At 39.8% G+C, this 20239-nt stretch overlaps 1 protein-coding gene across 10 annotated transcripts in view; it reads right to left on the reverse strand.

The window, feature by feature from the left end:
- Positions 1-20239, reverse strand: part of adgrl3.1 (adhesion G protein-coupled receptor L3.1) — a 602649-nt gene that overhangs the window by 45189 nt on the left and 537221 nt on the right. For all 10 annotated transcript variants that reach the window (XM_067983447.1, XM_067983448.1, XM_067983439.1 and 7 more), the window contains 3 exons: positions 18516-18736; positions 16202-16268; positions 15248-15339 (listed from right to left, as the gene is read on the reverse strand). In XM_067983447.1, the coding sequence (XP_067839548.1) occupies positions 15248-15339; positions 16202-16268; positions 18516-18736 (380 nt within the window). The remainder of the gene's footprint in view (positions 1-15247; positions 15340-16201; positions 16269-18515; positions 18737-20239) is intronic.

Consider the following 20239-nt stretch of genomic DNA (forward strand, 5'->3'; position numbering starts at 1 on the left):
ATTCCTGCCTTGGGATGGGGATGACAACAGACTAAGGAGAAGACTCTTCACCAGAAGAACAGGCTGAAATTATTAAACCAGTCAGCATTCACTGGAACATTGCTGCTTCTTCCACAAGCTGCTCATTTTGAGGAAATTAGCTTCTTGCTTCGAGAATGTCATTGCTTCTAGTGTCTCGATGTAGTTTGAAAAAATTGCAAACGCAGTCACTGATTTTCTAATCCTTCAATTACTGTTCAAAAAAGTACGCACTTATTTTAAACGCATCTTCTTCATTGTGATTCAATTATGCAATGTGACTAAGTGCAGCAAAATGCACATTTCTGAGCTGTACCCAAACACAACATAGCACTTAATCAAAGATTGTAAGTAATTTGTTGCTTACCATCATGCTCTGTAGCAATTACAAGAAGCTCAGCAGGCTTTACTTTGTTATAATGACACCATAACCAGGTCTACATTAGGAGACATCAAAGTGAGGTGGGAAACCTTAAATTGTCAATCCCTTTTTACCCTTGGGAATCTTTAATATTAGATTGAAATGTAGACATTATTCAAAAGGATCCCTGAAGGTATTTGGATGTGATTCACTGATGCACAGCATTTTTAAAACAGGTTTGCAGTACATCCTTAACATTCCATTTCTTGAATAAAGCAATAGATCTTTTATGAATATGTTGGACAGCAACGCTGCTGAATCAATCTTGGGTTGCGAAGCAGCTCGGCAAATGCGAATATTTAAATAAATTTACTGGTTCTTTGCACAGTTTGCTCTTCCGTCTTTATGTAAATGACAGAAGCTACAATGAAGAAAAATATTATGGATGGGGCCAGCTTTCAATACATCTCAAAAGGCCACACAACATGACGTTTGTAAGCCATTCAAATCATTCTTAGTTGATGAAGGGTCTGTTATCCTCATAGCTAAAGAATACATGGATGCAGAGACAAAAACACCAACATTTCAGCTGCAAATAATAAAAAAATTAAAAAGAAGAGGAAATTGAACCACCAGGACAAAACTTTTATCACTCGCTTCGCACCACCCAAAGCAAATTGACGCACAGTACTATAAAGCAGTTCCTCTTCACTATTAGTGAGGAATACAACCACCAGCATATTACTGAGTTTCACATGCCCTCCCCACATGCAAAATACTGTGGGCAGCCTTGTAAAATGGATTATGAGACTGAGATGTTTCAAAGTATTTCAAGCAATGGGACTTAATAATCTGATTCCAGCAATCAAACTCATTCGATCTCTCTTTCAGTCTTGGTATACTCATGGTTTAACTACTGCCTGTTAACACTGGTTTAGTGTTCGCATTCCTGCCTCTGAGTGAGAAGGTGCAGGGTTTGAACCTGATGAATGGAGAATGGAGCTCCGACTTTAAATTCTGGGTTGACATCCAGTGGGATACTCGTGTCTGGTGGGTGTGGGTGGTTCCCCTTTCATCGTATGGGTTGCGGGTGCCCATAAAACCCTCCCGCCGTATAAGACTAACCACTATTGGCTGGTATGAAAGATGGTTACAGCCTTTGAAAGTGTTCACATTGTGGTCTGTCAGACTGTTAATCACCTTTCACTAGCTCACACTATTCTCCAAGGGAAGAGTCTGAAGATACGACAACAACTGCAGCATGGTAGAATTGAACTTCACGGAACGATTTATTTTATATTAACTGATTGCACCTAGGACCTTATTTACCATCACTTAAGTTTTGATTAAAATAAACTGTTCCAATTGACCACATGCTCCAACACATAAATTGGCATTGGCAAATTCGCACTTCAGCATGTCAACAGCAGCAATGAAAGGTTTGCCAGGAAGAAGCTATGTGCATCAGTGATTGATCGAACAGCAAAACAGTCACTTGTAGTTTAAAAAAAAGCTATCAGTAAAAGTGACCACAAAGCTCTCAGATTGTTACAAAACACAACTGGTTCATCAATGTTGTTTAGGGGAGGAAACCTACTGTCCTTACCCGGTCTGGCCTATACGCGACTCCAGTCCCACACCAACGTGGTTGACTCTTAACTGCCCTCCGAAGTGGCCTACCAAGCCACTCAGTTGTATCAAATCACTTCAAGACAACTAGGCCAATAAATGCCTGCTTTGCCAGCGAAGCCCACATCACGAGAATGGAAAAAAAACAAGAAGCTGTGGCCAGCAAAGGAGTTACACAGGAGACTATATAGAGGTGCAACTCAACCTGCCTGTCATCAGTTCCCAAGTACTGTATCTCCCCATTATTAGTCTAGCATCAATAATGTTGAAATGATCGGTAATGTTGAAAGGATCGGCAATGCTGTTTTAACTGGAAAAATCAATGAAGATTACTGAGATTTACTTTTTGTTTTAATATAAAGTGGTATAAATTTTAATGTTTTTTCATGATCAGTCCCATAATTCATAAAATTAAACCAAACAAAATCAGATTTAGGAAACTACGTTCTCTATAAAGTCAAATGACTGATTCCCCACATCAGCAGAGTGTCAAACTGGCACTTATAGAGCTGTGTAGACAGATAGCGATAGTACACTGTGCATCTAGCCCACTGTGACCTTGGCCAGAAGCAATAGTTGGCAGGAAAGGGTTAATGGATTGCAAACTGTTTAAAAAAAAGTTCCCAAGTTGATTGTGCACTGAGCACCACAGGCAGCAATCTCTGGAAGACAGGAAGACAGTCGCGGAGTCAGTGATAGGCACACAACATGCTACAAAAGGACAGACTAAAGCATTTCCAACACTTCACAACTCAGCCATCTTCAACAAGTCACGCATAAAACAGTCAAACTTGACTGACAATTTTATAGTCAGGAAATACTTCATGGATCCCTTGAAACAAATTGAATTACTGCAGCTTCAACTGTACTTTCATCTTGTTTTACATTATAGGGGACTTTGACATGTGTGACAAAATAACTAAACAGGGCTGTTGCAAATAAATCTCATGGGGTTTGGAGATAAAGGAAGAACTAACGTTACCCAATTACAGATTTTACTGATGGTCCGGAAGCAATGTTTACGTATCTTTGGTTATAAAAATTAAAATATTTGCTTTACTCTCATTGCAATGGGGAAGTTTTTAAGGCTAATTCTCAGAGCGCCTAAGCCAGGGCACTGCTGCTTAGTAGGGTTTCAGTAAGATGTAATGGTCAGTGTGACCACTTGAACTGTGAAAAGCACCGAGCAGCATAATCACAGTTTCTATCCTTCCAAAATTGATCTGTTGTCTGGAGAGAGCATGTTGAGTTCACACGAAGGTATCACTGCAGTTATAATATGCAAGCAATTTGAAGTGATGAATTAAGGATCATTTTTTTCTCACCAAAACAATATGCTGGCCTTGTAACAACACTGCAGGGGTGCTTCAAAGTCACTGTAGGCATGGTACTGAGCGAGATACACCAGTGCCACCAACTTGGGTGAGAATGTGCAGCTGCAGCTGCTCCACACTGTATGGCAAAGTAGCGCACTTTTTGGTGGGGCGAGGCAAGGATCAAGAGAATAAGGTACATTCAAAAAGTACTAATTAGATTAGCTAGCCAATCATTTGTGAATAGAATTGCTGCCATGTACATCAGTAGTATTTTCCCAGCCAACTAATGGTTTTAGACAGCGTCTGCAAAACAATGTTCATCTTTTAGACAGGTCTTTTCATAGAGTTTAACTACCCTGAGAAGATTAACAAAAGGGGCATTAGTTGCTGCTGAGCAGTAAATGCCTTTCAACTGTCTTGAAGGAGGTGAAAGGGAGGAAGGGATCAAACAGCATCAGTATGCAGTTGTACACTCTAGCTGGTAGGAAGAAAGCCAATTTGTGACAGAACTAAAGAAATTCTGCTACATTGACAAAATGAACAGCACACTAACTATAAACTCTGAACTTGGGTTGGAATGACATCTTTTAAACACCAGCAGTTACTTTGAACATACTGACCACTGTTACAAGGAATTGAAAGATTAATCTACTTCTTTGTTTGGTGACTCGGAAGAATTCCTTTTACAATGCATACATAAAATGGCTGAACGTAACATGCATTGTGCGCCTTTTTTTAAAACTAAATTTCAGTGACCTTCAGCCAATCGGCTAGTAGAGGGTAAAGCAATACAGTGGCACCGTGTGTGAATGAAACCACTTAGATTTATAAAGCGCCCGATACTACAGACACACTCTTGCAGTCTATTAGTCAGGTTCACGTCAATATTGTAAATCCTAGGCTTTCCCTGGCACTGTATTATGATGCCTTCCTCATCAGAAACATGTTGAAACATTCCAGGGATATCGATCAATTCAATAAGGGGGATTTGAAGCTTTAAACATGCATTCCAAAGGCAAAAAGCAATATTTTTTTTTACAAAGATGAGTCAAGTGCTGTGGCGGGGCACGTCAAGAGCAGAAAGGCGCCGACTCCACCAAGGATTCTCCAACTGGTTTGCTGCTGGTTTGATAGCAGGATTGGCAGTAGCTGCTCGATCCCTCCCCTGGGAGGATCTTAAGTGGTAAACCATTTGTAAAAAGTTCTAAAATAAATCTTTCATAATTGTAGCCAGACACTGGCCATTTTTATGCATTGTCTTGAGATAGTGTAATGAGTTGATTAAGATTTGGCAAATTTAGCAGTAGATGACAAGGTTACTTGCTGAGCAGATGCTTAAGGCTTTTGTTAATGGCACTAGAGAAATCATTAATCTCTCTAAATAGTTTCTCTGCAAGCTCTTGGAGAACTAATATAGTCGGTAATCACAAATCAATGAGATTATTTAAATACTGATGATTGTCATTTCAACCCTCTTCAAGAGGATACCAGCTCTTACCCTAGCTATTCCACATTAAAGCAGCCATCGTAAAATCGATTGCTGAAACAAGCAATGGAGAAAAAAAAACAAAGTCATGATGAACCTTTATAAAACACTGGTTTGGCCACAACTGGAGTATTGTGTCCAGTTCTGGGCACTACACTTTAGGAAAGATGTGAAGGCCTTAGAGAGGGTGCAGAAGACATTTACTAGAATGATTTCAGGGATGAGGGACTTTAGTTACGTGGATAGGCTGGAGAAGCAGGGGTTGTTCTCCTTGGAACAGAGACGGTTGAGAGGAGATTTGATAGAGGTATTCAAAATCATGGAGGGTCTAGACAGAGTAGATAGAGAGAAACTGTTCCCATTGGTGGAAGGGTCAAGAACCATAGGACATAAATTTAAGGTGATTGGTGAAAGAACCAAAAGGTGCCATGAGGAAAAACTTATTTTACACAGCGAGTGGTTAGGATCTGGAATACACTGCCCGAGGGGGTGGTGGAGGCAGATTCAATCATGGCCTTCAAAAGGGAAATGGATAAGTACTTGAAAGGAAAAAAATTGCAGGGCTACGGGGATAGGGCGGGGGAGTGGGACTAGCTGGATTGCTCGTGCATAGAGCCAGCACAGACTCAGTGGGCTGAATGGCCTCCTCCTGTGCTGTAACCCTTCTATGATTCTATGAAAATAGAACAGAATTGTTCACATTGATTCACAATGAATTGGTACACATTACCAGGCAGTATAAAATTAAAATGGAGCAAAAAGTTGGACTATCAGGAAAAAAGAGGAAATGTTGAATGAGGCAATGTAGCAAATCTTCATTTTGCTGATTTAAAAAAAAAATCCAGATCAAAGCTACATCTGTTAATTATAGACAACAAAATAAAAATTAAACAAAGATAGTAATTTCCAAATGGAGCAATGGAGTTCCATGGAATTGAAGAGTTTTGCTGCAATGTAAGAAGTTGGATTGAAAGCTACAAAAATGCAAATTTATCAACTCAGTCAAGAAGTTTTGTACCAATTTGCGCCTATTAACGTTTAAAGGCATCAACAAATGGAATATAACGTATTGATGTTCACCATTAAAAATGTGAAAATTCAAAACAACACTGGCAGTGTAAAAAGGTGCCATTTCGAGCAAAGTCACCCAAATTTGCTATCGAGGATTACAGGAGGTGACAGTGATATACAAATAGTGCGTAATGCCTGTTACGGTGCCACACTATGGACAAAAATTATATGCCACAGAACCACTATCCATGTTCCTCTTCCCCAAGCTCCATTGGTAGTTGTCCATGACTGGCACTATGGAGAAGGCATAAAGAGGAAAAACTCCATTCTTACTACCACTTGTAGGGCTGAAAATGAAATCATAGTAATGCTACAGGAAGACCATCCCTCAGTCAGCTACAGCTGCAATAAACAGTCTGCTGTTTTTTTCTGCATTTTTAACATTGCATTTAATAAATTTTGCAGACATTTGACCACTGCATCACTATCCCTTTAAACATTTTGATTATTAAAAGTGAACAGCCCTATAAGCAACCTTTTCTGAGTAAAATTCAAACTGCCTCTTAGCGGGTAATTATCTCACCAAGTATATTGTATCACTTCCAAAGGACCATAGAAAAGGGAAGAAAACCACAGGAAAATAAAGTGAAGGAATTTTGTAAGCTCTCAAACATATGTCAATGAGGATAGCCTGGAATGTAAATCTTGCGAAAGTAAATTGTTTCCATGCAAACAAGCTGGGCTAGCACCTACAATAATATTATTGAAAAGTTGTTTTTTTTTAATAAAGAAGAGAAGATTTTGCAGCTTCTATGAATCTTCATGTCTTCAACAACCATGTTACTTGCTGTTGATGGAAGCTTCAACTGAACAAAAAGACCAGGCCTACTGAAGTAGATTGATCAGTGCTAAAAGGTCATGGGTGTTAAGTTGGTCCTGAACAGCCCTGATAAATAATTTATTTATTGTAAAAAGAACAAAATATTGAACATGCAACGACTAAAACACACAGTGAAAGCCTATTCGGTAAAACAGGCAGATGGCCCCAAAGCTTGAAAGGACAGTGTAATTTCACTTTTCAAATGTCATGTTCATCTCAAAGGCTGGCACCAATTCTCAACCGGCAACAGTGATTACTGTGAAAATGCAGCAAGTCTCCACAACAATACTTGAACACGCTTTGATCATTTGAAGGAGATTGGGGGGAAAAGCAAAATAAACTGGATATATTTAAAAGAAACAAGGAATAGTGCCTTGCAAAGAAAAACACAGCCTGCATTCCTCAGACATCTCAGTACAACTTTCAATGTGGTTATGTCCAATTGCCTAAAAGCAGATTGCTTTCTATTCTCTCAAATGGATTACAGACCCTGGCCAATTATTAATCAAAGAATCATTTTCAACCCCCTGCCCCAGGCATCCATACTCAATAGGTTACAGTAATGACTCAAAATACACGGACTCCCAGAGTACACGACATTTAATCCAATCCATATGACTATCAATAAGATCAGAAGAAACAAACAAATATGCCAGACTTATCTTCTGGCAATACACAGATGCTTGGTCCTAGTGTCACAGGTCTGTGACTACCACAGAGGGTTAAATACTTGGAATGGAGAGCCTCAGAAAGCTGTGTTCAAGAAGCATTCTGCAATCAGAAAAATGAGCTGCGTGCGCACGTACAATTGTTACTGCTCCCAGGTTTCTGAGATTCTTTTTTCATCATTGCACTCTTGAAGGTGAACATGTTGTTTTCTAGATTGTTCAGGAAATTTGTCACCAGTAAACAGCCAGATAGACACCCCTGTAACCTCTTAAATAAGAGCTAAATTCTGAAAGCTTTGAGGATCCGAGCGTACATTCCTTCAAAAGTTTGAATCGGTGGGGTAGAATAGAATAGTAAACTGCTACTTATTGCAGTAAATCAAGTTATATATTATCTGTGGAAGGAGCAGCTCAATGGGTTGAATGATTTGTTCTTATGTCACAAGCATTCTATTGCACTTGACAGTTCTACAACACCATTAATGTCAGTCATTAAGATCCTCATTGAAGGAATTGGAGAGCACATATTAATTCAAAGGGTTTCAGTGTGGGTCAGACCAACAAATAAAACAAAAACCTTTACCAACCTTTATTTGTTTTCCTACATTATTGGCTGACAAAGCAAACAGAGCAAAATCATTTAAGTCTGCTTCGCCATCCCTTTTGTGACCTTTTCTAAACTACCAGAAATTTAATTTACACAAGTTTATTACTGATCCTAAATGGGTCCTGGAGGTTGAAGTGAAAACAATTTAGACATAAAAAGTCAATTTTAATACTGAAGAGTCAGTCACCATCTTTCTCTGAAAAACTGAAAAATGGTCTCCTTGTGGCAATTTTTTTTTATATTTTGAAAAAGAAAGCTTCCAGAAAGCTAAGAGATGATTAAATGCTCAAAATGACATAGCAAGAACCCCACCCGATCCCCCCATTTTTATTAGAAACTGATTAAGGCAGGACTAACTGCAGTGCCGAGAGGAATTTGTTCCATTATTCAGGTTTTTTTGCCATTTTGAATGAAACATAAGAACATAGAGGGAACGCGCGCACTAATGCGCAATGACTATCTCCCTAGCACCTTACGTAATGTTTTTTATATATGGGCTATTGTAAACGACTTGAAACATTTCTGAGAGTTTTTATTATAGACTACTTAGAAGCATCTCAATCTAATTCTGTAATTGTACTGGTACAGGCACGGTGGATCAGACACTGGCCTTTCACCTCTGGGTCTTGAACCTCGTCTGAACTGATGAGATGGAAGTCCCCTTTGTCTATTGACTGTGAAATGAGCTTGGACAATAGGAACCCAGTGCCTAGTAGCCACATAGCTCATAGTGTGAAAATGCACTTAATTAGCAATTTAATTCAAACAGGCCACAGGATAGCTGGCGTGGGAAATGGTAACCATCATATTCGTGCAGGGAGGGACACTTTTCAGGAATAGAGACTAGACCATGCTGTTGGGCAAGAAGAAAGGCTTCTTGGTTCTGTAGCTGGCTGTGCTACACTTGACCAGTGATTAAGGAATCTATAACAAGGGGACATAGATATAAGATTAAGAACATAAGAAATAGGAGCAGGAGTAGGTCATAATGCCCCTCGAGCCTGCTCCACCATTCAATCAGATCATGGCTGATCTTCAACCTCAACTCCACTTTCCTGCCCAATCCCCATATCCCTTGATTCCCCTAGAGTCCAAAAATCTGTCTATCTCAGCATTGAATATACTCAAAGATTGAGCATCCACAGCTCTCTGGGGTAGAGTTCCAAAGATTCACAACCCTGAGTGAACAAATGCTTCCTCATCTCAGTCTTAAATGACCGATCCCTTATCTTGCGACTATGTGCTCTAGTTCCAAGCTCTCCAGCCAGGGGATACAACATCTCAGCCTCTACCTTGTCAAGCCCCCTCAGAATCTTATATGTTTCAATGGGATCACCTTGCATTCTTCTAAACTTCAGACAGTATAGGCCCATTCTACTCAACCTCGCCTCAAAGGACAACCCTCTCATCCCAGGAATCAATCTAGTGAAGCTTTGATGCACTGCTTCTAAGGCAAGTATATCCTTCCTTAGATAAGGAGACCAAAACTGTACACAGTGCTCCTGGTGAGGTCTCACCAAAGCCCCGAATAATTGTACTCCAACTCCCTTGCCATAAAGGCCAACATAACATTTGCCATCCTAATTGCTTGCTGTACCTGCATGCTATCTTCTTGCACCAGGACACCCAAGTCTCTCTGGACATCAACATTTAATAGTTTCTCACCATTTAAAAAATATTCTGTTTTTCTATTCTTCCTACCAAAGTGAATAACCTCACATTTCCCCACATTATACTCCATCTGCCACCCTCTTGCCCACTCACTTAACCTGTCTATATCCCTTTGCAGATTCTTTGAGCTCAATTTTAAAATGGAAGTACAGGTGCATTGGAGGCTACGAAAATCGGAGAAATGAGGAGCGGGAAATGAACCCGGCTCCAACACGCCGACTTCCGCATCTCACAAAGACGCATCTGGGTGCATGCGCCATTCCCAAACTTGGAAGTCCCGCCGGCAATTAAAGCTGGTGGGACGATATTTAAAGAAGCAAATTGAGGTACTTAAGGTATTTTGTTTCTTACATATGAGGTAGTTAACACGATTTTCAACTTACCTGGGCGGCTTCCCCATGGTTTCCGTTTCACGCCTGGTTACCAGGCGTGAAGGGCCAGATTGGTCAAAAATGAAGTAAATAAATGAAATAAAATAACATTTCCTAACATAAAAAATAAATAAACCTACCTTTGAAACAATGTCACCTGCACCCCCCGCTCCGATGTCTCTCCACCCACCCCCCGGTGTCTCTCCAAGGTCTCCCCCCCACCCCGCCTGATGTCCCCCCCCCGACCCCCGATCTTTGCCACCCCCGCCCCCCACTCTCTCTTGCAGTGCCGGATGACGTCTCTCTCTCTTTCCCCTCCCTCCCATCACCCCCCCAAAGCGTTGCAGCTCCTGTCGGCAGCCAGCCTGTCAACCAGGGATCCAACATTTACTTTTGCTACTTGCTTCCTTGGAAGGTCTTACAATCCGTTTTTATATTCCTTGCTAGTTTACTTTCAAATTCTATTTTCTCCCTATTTATCAACTTTTTGGTCATCCTTTGCTGGTTTCTAAAACTCTCCCAATTCTCAGGCTTACTACTCTTCTTTTAATCTAATACCATCCTTAACTTCTTTAGTTAGCCACGGGTGATTCACTTTTCCCATGGAGTTTTTATTTCTCGATGGAATGTATATTTTTTGAGAATATTGAAATATTTCTTTAAATGTTTGTCATTGTGTTTCAACTGTCATACCCTTTGATTTAATTTCCCAATCTACCTTGGCCAACTCGCCCCTCATACTTATATAACTGGCTTTATTTAAGTTTAAGACTCTAGTTTTGGACTTAAGCACATCTCTCTCAAACTCAATGTGAAATTCTATCCTATTATGATCACTCTTCCCCAGAGGATCCTTTACTGTGAGATTACTAATTAACCCTGTCTTATTACACAATACAAGATCTAAAATAGCCTGTTCCCTGGTTGGTTCCATGACGTATTGTTCTAGGAAACCATCTCCAATGCATTCCATGAACGCATCCTCCAAACTACTTTTGCCAATTTGATTTGCCCAGTCTATATGAAGATTGAAGTCCCCCATGATTACTGCATTACCTTTCCTACAAGCTCCTATTATTACTCCAGATGCCAGAGATTTAGGACTGAGAGCTGGAGAACTCAGAGGCTGTGGAATGCACTACCCGAGTTAATGATCGAAGCAGAGACCACGTCAACATTTAAGAATAGTTTAGATAGGCTGTTAATAGAAAAGGAAATAATGAATATCGGAACAGAGGATACATGGGATTAGGATTACTGCTCATGTGGACGACAAACACCAACACGGACTCGGAGGGGTGTATGGCCTGTTTCCATGTTGCAATTTCTTTGTAATTCTATATAATGACCTGGGAGTGCATGACGCTGACAGGAAGTTGTAAATGTGAATCTGTGCATTTCTCACTGATAAAAACAAAATTCACCAACCAAAAGTTGAAGCATTAAAAGGAAAACAAATAGAGTGCAGTTATTAAGTCCACATCAACAATGTGTATACCACACAACTGCAGGCATATTCAGCATACAACACTACAGTTTGTTTGATAGAGAACGCAGATCACGCGTCACAGACTATTGTGCACCATACAAGAGCTGGATGTTAATTTGATTCTCGGAGGCATCAGACATTAATTTAATTTTACAGGTCAATAAGATCAGGGCATGGAAAGATGTTCAACATTCTGAAGAAATAAAGACCCAAAAATTAATTACTTAAACATTTTTTTTTGACACTTTAAGATTGGAAGGTAATTGAATGGACTAGCAAACCACTACTTATTGCAGTAAATCAAATTTCAGATACGCAGTCCTACCCATATGGGAGTTTCTGCAGGATTTGATTAAGCTCACTTGCCCCTTCACCGAGGCTTATGCTGATTGGAAAATCCCGCAATAATTCACAAGAATATTCACAAGACAATAACTTTTTCTGTAAAATCGTAGCACGAAACCATAAGTCCCCTGATGCCATGTCAATAGTATTATGATTATGCAACACCCATTACGCACTACTTCAAATTCCATCCTTATGGCTTATCAAGTTATCTGAAGCTGACTGGCCTACTGTTTTGTAATTCACTGAGACATAGTCAGCATCATCTGCATATTTTGACATTTATAAAAGCTTGTTTCTGCTCACCTTCAACATAATGTTGGCGGAATCCCTGTTTACAACGTAAATGGGGTTTCTGTCGAAGTTATGGCAGCAGAGCTTGAGATGCCCAGAAAGTTTCCTAGCATATAACCCCAAATATAGCTTAGCGTAATTTTGGATCAATTCTCTTCATAGGAAGGAACATAGGAATTAACATAGGAATTACAAGAGCCCACCTTCACCTCATCCTGGTAGTCACATGTTGCAATGATAATGGAATTGTTGACGAATGATAGCAATCAATCAATCTCTATCAATTAGCCTACAACAGACCCAGGCTTGAGGTGAGGAAAATCCCAGTGGTGGAAAGCTTTGGGAACCAAAGTCATCCGTCCCTCCCAACCATGCGACACTTACCAAATGTCATGTCTCAAACTGCTCGTATACTGTATCCCAAAATATTATTTTCCGGAAAGAAATCTATCTAATATGCATTTAAATGACCCAGAATCTGTTCCATAGATTGAACACACTCTCACTGAAATATTGTTTCCACAGATTTGTTTAGAATTTACCACCAAGCAGCAAAAACTATGTGCACCGGGTTTGGAGACTCAAACCACAGTGTAAGCATGACCCCTGCTCTCCTGGTGTATTTTGCAGTCAGACATGCAGTTCTTATTCTTTTCACTTGTGTTGATAATGAAGTTAAACCCCAGGGAGACAGGTCTACATCATTTGTAAAAGTGTGTCTGAGATTTGGATTGTAACCTGATCAAATTACATTGTTAAACCAGGGTATGGTAGTCGAATGGTTGTGGGATTGGTCGAGCTACCCAGACGTCCCGAGTTCAAATTTTAATTGTAAACCTGAATTCAATAAATCTGGTCATTTGTGGGCTGGCACCAGAACCAAAATGACCATGAAAGCTGCTGGAATTTCTTCCCCCCCACCTCCAAGAGTTTTTCCCCCCTTGTTGGCCCTGGGTTTTTCTCTGTTTTGTTGCCTCTCTCAAGAGAATACATGGCTGCAGGGATGGGGGGGTAAGAAGTGTCTAGTCATGATTCTCTATCCATCATGAGTGTGCGGCAGGCTTGGTGGACCAGCTGGTCTTTTCCTGCCCGTCATTTTCATATGTTGTGAAAACCCAACCAGTTTAATAATGTCCTTCGGGGAAGGGAACCTGCCACCCCTACATGTGACTATGGGGCTGATTCTTATTACCTTCTGGGCAGTAAACATTGCCTTGTCAGTGTTGTCCACATCAAATTTAAAAAAAAACAATTGCTGGCTCTTGTAAAAGCCCGTGTAAAATTCCACTTCTATGCTCTCAAAAATATTTAAAATTAATATTTAATTTAAAAGAAACTCCCATAATGCAAGATGTTGGCAACGATGGTGGGGGGGGAAAGGAAAATTAAAAAGGTCTGCCCACAAAATGAAGGCTGAACAACCATACTCATTAGTAATCTTAATAGTTGCTCAAGAAATCAGGTGGACAGTTTTACTTCTGCAGACTATTTTTCTCTATATGTGATCTTCCAGCTAAAGTTGGGCTTCCTCTTCTAATACAGAAGCTTAAGAAGGTTGAATACCTCTTCCAAGTATATAACATTATGCGGTATAGATAAGGCAAAACCAGTTTATTATTTGAAAGTAAGTCAGGAAAATTGGACCAGAAGACGTAAGTGAAAAATAAATTTAGGGAAGCTTTCAAGAAATATTTTTGGACTCGGTGATGAATGTTTGCAATAATCTACCAAGCAACATAATAGAGGCAAAACAAAATGGGATTGCTCAGAATGCAATGATGGGAGAGTTGATGTACTGGAGAGATGAACTACAATGGATCAAATGGCTTTCTCTCATTTCCTATCTTTTCTTATATTTGGCTCAGCTGTGCACAACCCGAACCAGCTGAGCTATCCAGGGAATTGGTGGCCATTCTTCCAAACATTAAGCAATGGAAAAGTCATACTGGGCTCTTGTTAAAAAAAAAACCCACACCAATGGATTTGATGTTGGATTAGACTATTGAGAGCCACAAGTTTTGCAACAATTAAGACCACAGGGATCCTCAAAATTAAAATAAAAACTGCACACACATACACACAACCACCACACAAACAGCACATCCTACTTGCAGTGTATTCGTGTTAACCTGTCCTAAAGCAGTGCTTAAATATCAGATGATAGCACGCTAGTTTGCCATCTGCATAAAAATTTGTTGCAAGAAAGCCACAGATTTTCATTTCCAGCACTTCGTCCCTTTAATGTTATTAGAACTGGCTGCCTGCTGGAGCAGTGAGTTGGAGTTCCAGCTCATTGCATTGCCAAGCAGCTCCTTAAATGGCAGCGTAGGCAGGGACCTGAAGCACAGCAGACAATCTTCTTCACAACTTGTGCGTGGAGCATGGGAATCCTGGAAGGATTTTTAAAAAAAAATTGCAACTTGTTTTAATGGAGGTGGCTGGGAGAGGGGGGAAGAAAGAGAGTCTCAGATGAAATTACTTGTGACAGAAAAAAAAGAGATGCTGGTGCGGACTTAAGGAGAAGTAAAGCTTAGACCGACACAATGGCTACTTTCTTTCATGATGTGGAGATGCCGGTGATGGACTGGGGTTGACAATTGTAAACAATTTTACAACACCAAGTTATAGTCCAGCAATTTTATTTTAAATTCACAAGCTTTCGGAGATTTTCTCCTTCCTCAGGTCATCCCATTACGACCCTATTGGAAAATGGGATCCATAGTGGTGTTGCAGCTGAGGTATAGATAGCAGCTGTAATAGCTGGTTTTCTAATATATTATTGGAGTTTGAAAATAGTTCTGGCTGCTTCAAAAATACCATTATCCATTTAAAGAATTGTGTGCGAGTCGATAAAATGTAAAAGGGAGATCTGATCTGGTTAAACAATAAGATGGTCCTCACATTGGTGGCACGTTGCATCTTTACACAATACGACCCTTTCTGGCTAGTAAACTATGTTCAAAGGATAATGCAGTGTTCAATTGTTAAGCAATGCAAAGCAGGTGGAAATCTGGTAAGTATCTACTCATTTTTGCATCCCAAATTAACAACAGCTTCCTCAACAAAGAAAATGCTCATAGAAGCTGACAGCAGAAACTTACTTGATATTGTCCAAACAGCTAGATTCTGGCTTCAACACAGTTGTATGATGGAACATCTTGTAAAGAGCAATTCCAAGAAATATCACATTTAACTGCAAGATTAAGAAAAGGAAAACTAAATTAAATTTATTTAAATTTTAAAATGTCCCCTCTTTCAGGGTCTCTCCCATCCCACACACTATTCCCCACATGAAGACAGAACTTTTACCCTGCAAGCTTCTGGAGATATGAGAGCTCCATGGCTAGGTGACTTTCCCTTGGGAGTTCACTCTTCCTCAGTGAGCAAGTGTTCAACTTTCATTCAGCACCACTCCTCCCTCTCCCCAAGTCTGGAGTCACGTATTTGCCACATGGGGAACTGCAGGATAGAATCAGCACACTATCGATCCACAGTGGATCAAGCGGCTGAATGGCCTACTCCTGTTCCAATGTTCTTAGTGCACTGGTATACCAGCATTCAGCACACCTCAGTCCCCATTACACAACTAACGGCTGACGTACTGCTTCAGATATATATTAATTAGAACTCTAGTGTGACTCAGAATTGGCTTTTTGTTTTAAAAATTATAGGTGTAATTAGGAGCAAAGAAGTAGCTAACTTGACTTTAAATGGAGCCTAGTATGATTTTTAAAAAAAAGCACTGCACAGATTATAATGAGCAATGCTATTATGTATTTTCATAGATTTAAGGTACCAAATATTAAAGCACCTATACTTTACAATTCTTAATTGACTATTTCACTACAGTTATTCTTTTTGGACCCATTGCTACAGAAATCACCTTCATATTCCTTTTACACACTGATGCCCTATAATTATGCAGTGACTAAGTGGGTCAGGGAGGAACATTCCTTTTTAAAATGAATGCCCATAAATTAAGGACGTACAGCAAAGGTCCAGTGAAAGTCCTATTTTATGCCCTTGGAGGTGCTGTGTTAATTAGCAGTACTTACCATAATAATCAAGGTCGCAGGGCCTATAAAGCTCCAAATGAAGTAGGTGTCGAGCCTCAACCAACATCTGTAATGAAACGCAGGGGACAGCAGGCATTCAAGGACTGAGTGCAGGACATACATCAACAGTAGTGGACTGACAGAGAAGAATGCACTATGCCAAACAGACCACTGAGAGCCAGGAATTATTACAGTGTTGTTCATTTAAATGTTGAATTATAGGCCCAATTTCTGACAGCACCATTGATGGAGGAAGATAATTAACTCTTGGAAAAGAAAGCAGAAAAATGGTATCAGGCCTGATGACGCCACTTGTGTGCCAGCACCTTCCTCAGCTGTCAGACAATCATCATAAGGGAATAAAAACTTAACATAGCCATTATATCTTCCAGCTCTAAGCTTTCTTCTCCTCCCTACTGACTATAACCTGTCAATCATTTTTCTAACAGTGCTAGCTTTTGGCTTTGGCACAGATCAAAGCAAAGCCATATCCAAAGTAAAATAAAGAACACGGTTTGAACTTTGATGAGTTGAGGTGAGCAGCCTTTCAGGTTGTTAAAATTACATCCCATTATCAGGAATAATTCCTGGTTTGAAAACATTGTAGAATGCTCAGTCAGATTTATGACCTTCAACTAAATTATTAATTACGTAATTTCCTTTATATTCAAAGGATCAAATTTGTGGTTCTCTTGAAAATTCCCTTCTTTTTCCAGTTTCATTTACGTGACAGATGGGAATAATGAATTTGACAAATACATTCAAATAGAATGATATACTTGAAAAAAATTACTAGAAGTACCTGCCCATGGATTCAAAATGAGGTGGGATTGCATATTGGGTCACATGATTACACTAAGGCACGTAAAAAAATCTGTAACAGGCTATTTCAGTTGGGTGTCTATAGTGTAGTAATAGCCATGGAAAAAACAAGTCGCTTGTTATACAGAAGAGATCACTGGATTAAACAAAGTACTGCATCGGAGGGCACTAATTACAGCTGGGAAATATATAATTTCTGTATTCATCTGTATAACAATCTTGCACCATTTGGCAGTTCCACTTTCAGACGGCTCACTCACATTAACCAATCCTGAAGTATCAAACACTTAAACAATCCGAATTTGCTTCCCAGAGAACATCAGTAAAAAGCTTCAATACAAGCAAACTCAGGCGCTGAAGCTCTTCACCATTTTCACTAAAGACCATGCGGTAGAGTTTCCAATAGACTGCACTGATTTTATCAGCACATTCACCCAAACCAACGTGAAAGATTGCGGAAAATCAAGCCCAATTTACGTCAAGCGTAAATTGAGTTTCGGCGATCTTTTGTGCTGGTTCATAAATTGTTCTGCCCGAAGCCGGCCTCGCCTACAAAACTGGCCACGCCCCCTAAACGAAATAATAGGGATGGTCAGTTTCCGCCGATTGCGCCCGTTCGAGGAGGGTCTTCAAATTAAGCTAGTTTCCTTAGGCGCACAGGCACTAATAGGCATGTTTTAAGCGTTTTTACATATTAAAAAAGTTAATTTACTAAGAAACTAACTAGTGCACACCAATGAAAGCAGTAAATGGTTCAATATAGTTTTTTAAAGTTATTTTCAGTGATTTAAAATCAGTTTACTCACAGGTGGAGGACTAGATACTCTTATTAAAAATGCTTATCCATTGTGTTAAACCCATTTTTAGCTGTATTAATAAAACTGTACCAGGTTACCACTCTTAATTACATCTTAAACACATCAATGAATATTTGTTATTTCAAAGAAAAAAAAATGAACGATTACGCTGTATTAAGTTGCCCGATTGCGCTGGTTCATGGAAGATTTTACGTTTGTGATTATGCAAATACACTTTGGCAGAAACTTGAACTCTAACCTAACCAGCCCAATTACCAATTGCATCCAAAGCTGAAACTCTATCCCCATGTTCTCTATCTGAAGATTTTCTTTTGCAAACATTTCTTTCAATTTCCTCAGTTTTCGTCCCCAAAAACACATTTTCTATCCAGTGAATAGGATTCTGATGATGGTACAGATGTTTAATGACTTTAATAGCAACTTCCATTGTGTAACAGTATTTTAACCAGCTGCTTTTATTTTAACACAGCTAGTGTTTAACAAAATGATGTATCTCGATATGTACTCTTCTCGATCTATATTCTTCATGCCAATCTGTAGTCATAGTGCGATAAAAGCTAGTTAAATTAATCAAAATAAATTACTTTGAACCCCTGTGTTTATGAAGTCGTCAATCAGACAGAAGCAATCAGTGCTCCTGGTAGGGGATTTTCAAAGCAAAACAGCAAACTCACGCTGTTGTTGTTCCATAACTTCGGTAGTCCACGGCAGCTGAAACAGCGACAATAAGTGCAGGTACTCCATATCCAACCAGATAGAAGTACTTTCTGCGGGAGTGCTCACTTTCAAAGACTTCCACCAACATAATGTAGAGCTGAACGCCCTCCAGGAACATCCATGTGAAGGCAGCCAGGAAGAAGAAGTGAAGCAAAGCAGCAAATACTGCACAAGCAATCTGTAAGAAACCAAACTGGCAGATTAACAAGATTTACTCTCTCATTCCTTAACCTCTTCAATGCAGGTTAAATCCAGGTATAACAAATATCCCAATTTTCTACTTAATGACTATTTGAGGTTACAGTTGATAAGAATCAGCAGAAATGCAAAGCTTCCCTCTTACCATCTGATGCACAAGTCAGCAAGTTTGCACATTTGACAGGGGCAGAGTTTTAGGGCAAGCATTTCATTTATCTCAGTTATAGGGCTTGTAAACACCGTAAAAACCTCCATTAGTTCTGCAGAGATCCATTGATCTGATTATTTTGTTAAAATAAATGATTGTTTCCGTGTCCGAGAGGCAGTAGAGTGAGAGCAATGTGAGAGGGAGGAAGGACGAATGATGTCGAAGAAGGCAGTAGCAACCGCTGGGTGAGATGCAGCAACATGGCAACTGAGTCTGAGGGAAAGCATCGGGAGATAGGGGCTTCGTCCATTTAAGGTCAGCCATTGCTTTCCTTTAGTTCCAACAGTGCGTAGTACCCTCCGTGAATTTGAAAATCTCCTTCTGATGTAGCAACCTCAAAATTTAGTGACTAGCTTTTGACAGGGGAATACTGTGCTCATGGAATAAACAAATCCATCACAATTCAACTCATGTGACCCTCAACTGCCACGATAAAGATGTCTCATTGGGACTTGACCCGTTCCACAACCGGCTTTCCAGAAACCATCAGTCATTCCTGGAATCATTAAACTTTATAGACTTTGGTTGTTTTGACTTAAAGCACTTAAATACTGCAACACACAGCCAACCAAGAAAACCAACAGGATGTATCACAGGTATTGCAGTAAATGAACCATCAATCACTCATTTAAAAACCAATTTCACTACTAAGTGGACAGTTGAAAAGGGTTGAAGAATTATGGGGGAAAATCCTGCTGTTCACAATGCTTTACAAAAAAGTAGTCATGCTTGAACAGTGGTGGAATGATGGAAGGAAGCAACTACATTTTAATCATACCTGCTCTGGGCATTTCGATCCCTCAAAAACAGGTTAGAAATGCTTGTGAGAAGTTGGAAAATATAACCTACGAATTGGTTAAAATCTAGTTGAAGTGCACGAACAAGCAATTTGCAGCACATCCAAAGTTTAGCACTTGATGGATATTCTGGAATAAGTGAGGATTACAAAATGCAAAGATTTGTAAATAGCGCATGAACAGTGATTAGTACTGGTGGTTTCTGATCATGACTATGAATATTGATTGCCAGGCATATGGCAGTAGTGAATGCGGAGGAGAGGGCGATGAAGAGTGTAAGAGACATAAGTAGCTTAAAAGTAACGGCAGGTGCTACGCTTATATTTACAACCACAGAATGGCTATTTACCATTCCAATTTACTTTTTGCGGCGTACCTTATGGGGGTCATTTTCGAACTTTCCGCCTGGGCAGTAACCTGCTGAAGCTGATCACCCACCCATTGTAGAACCCATCCGATTTACGTCTCATTGAAATCA

The sequence above is a fragment of the Heptranchias perlo genome, chromosome 4, assembly GCF_035084215.1.
Source record: "Heptranchias perlo isolate sHepPer1 chromosome 4, sHepPer1.hap1, whole genome shotgun sequence".
NCBI lineage: Eukaryota > Metazoa > Chordata > Chondrichthyes > Hexanchiformes > Hexanchidae > Heptranchias > Heptranchias perlo.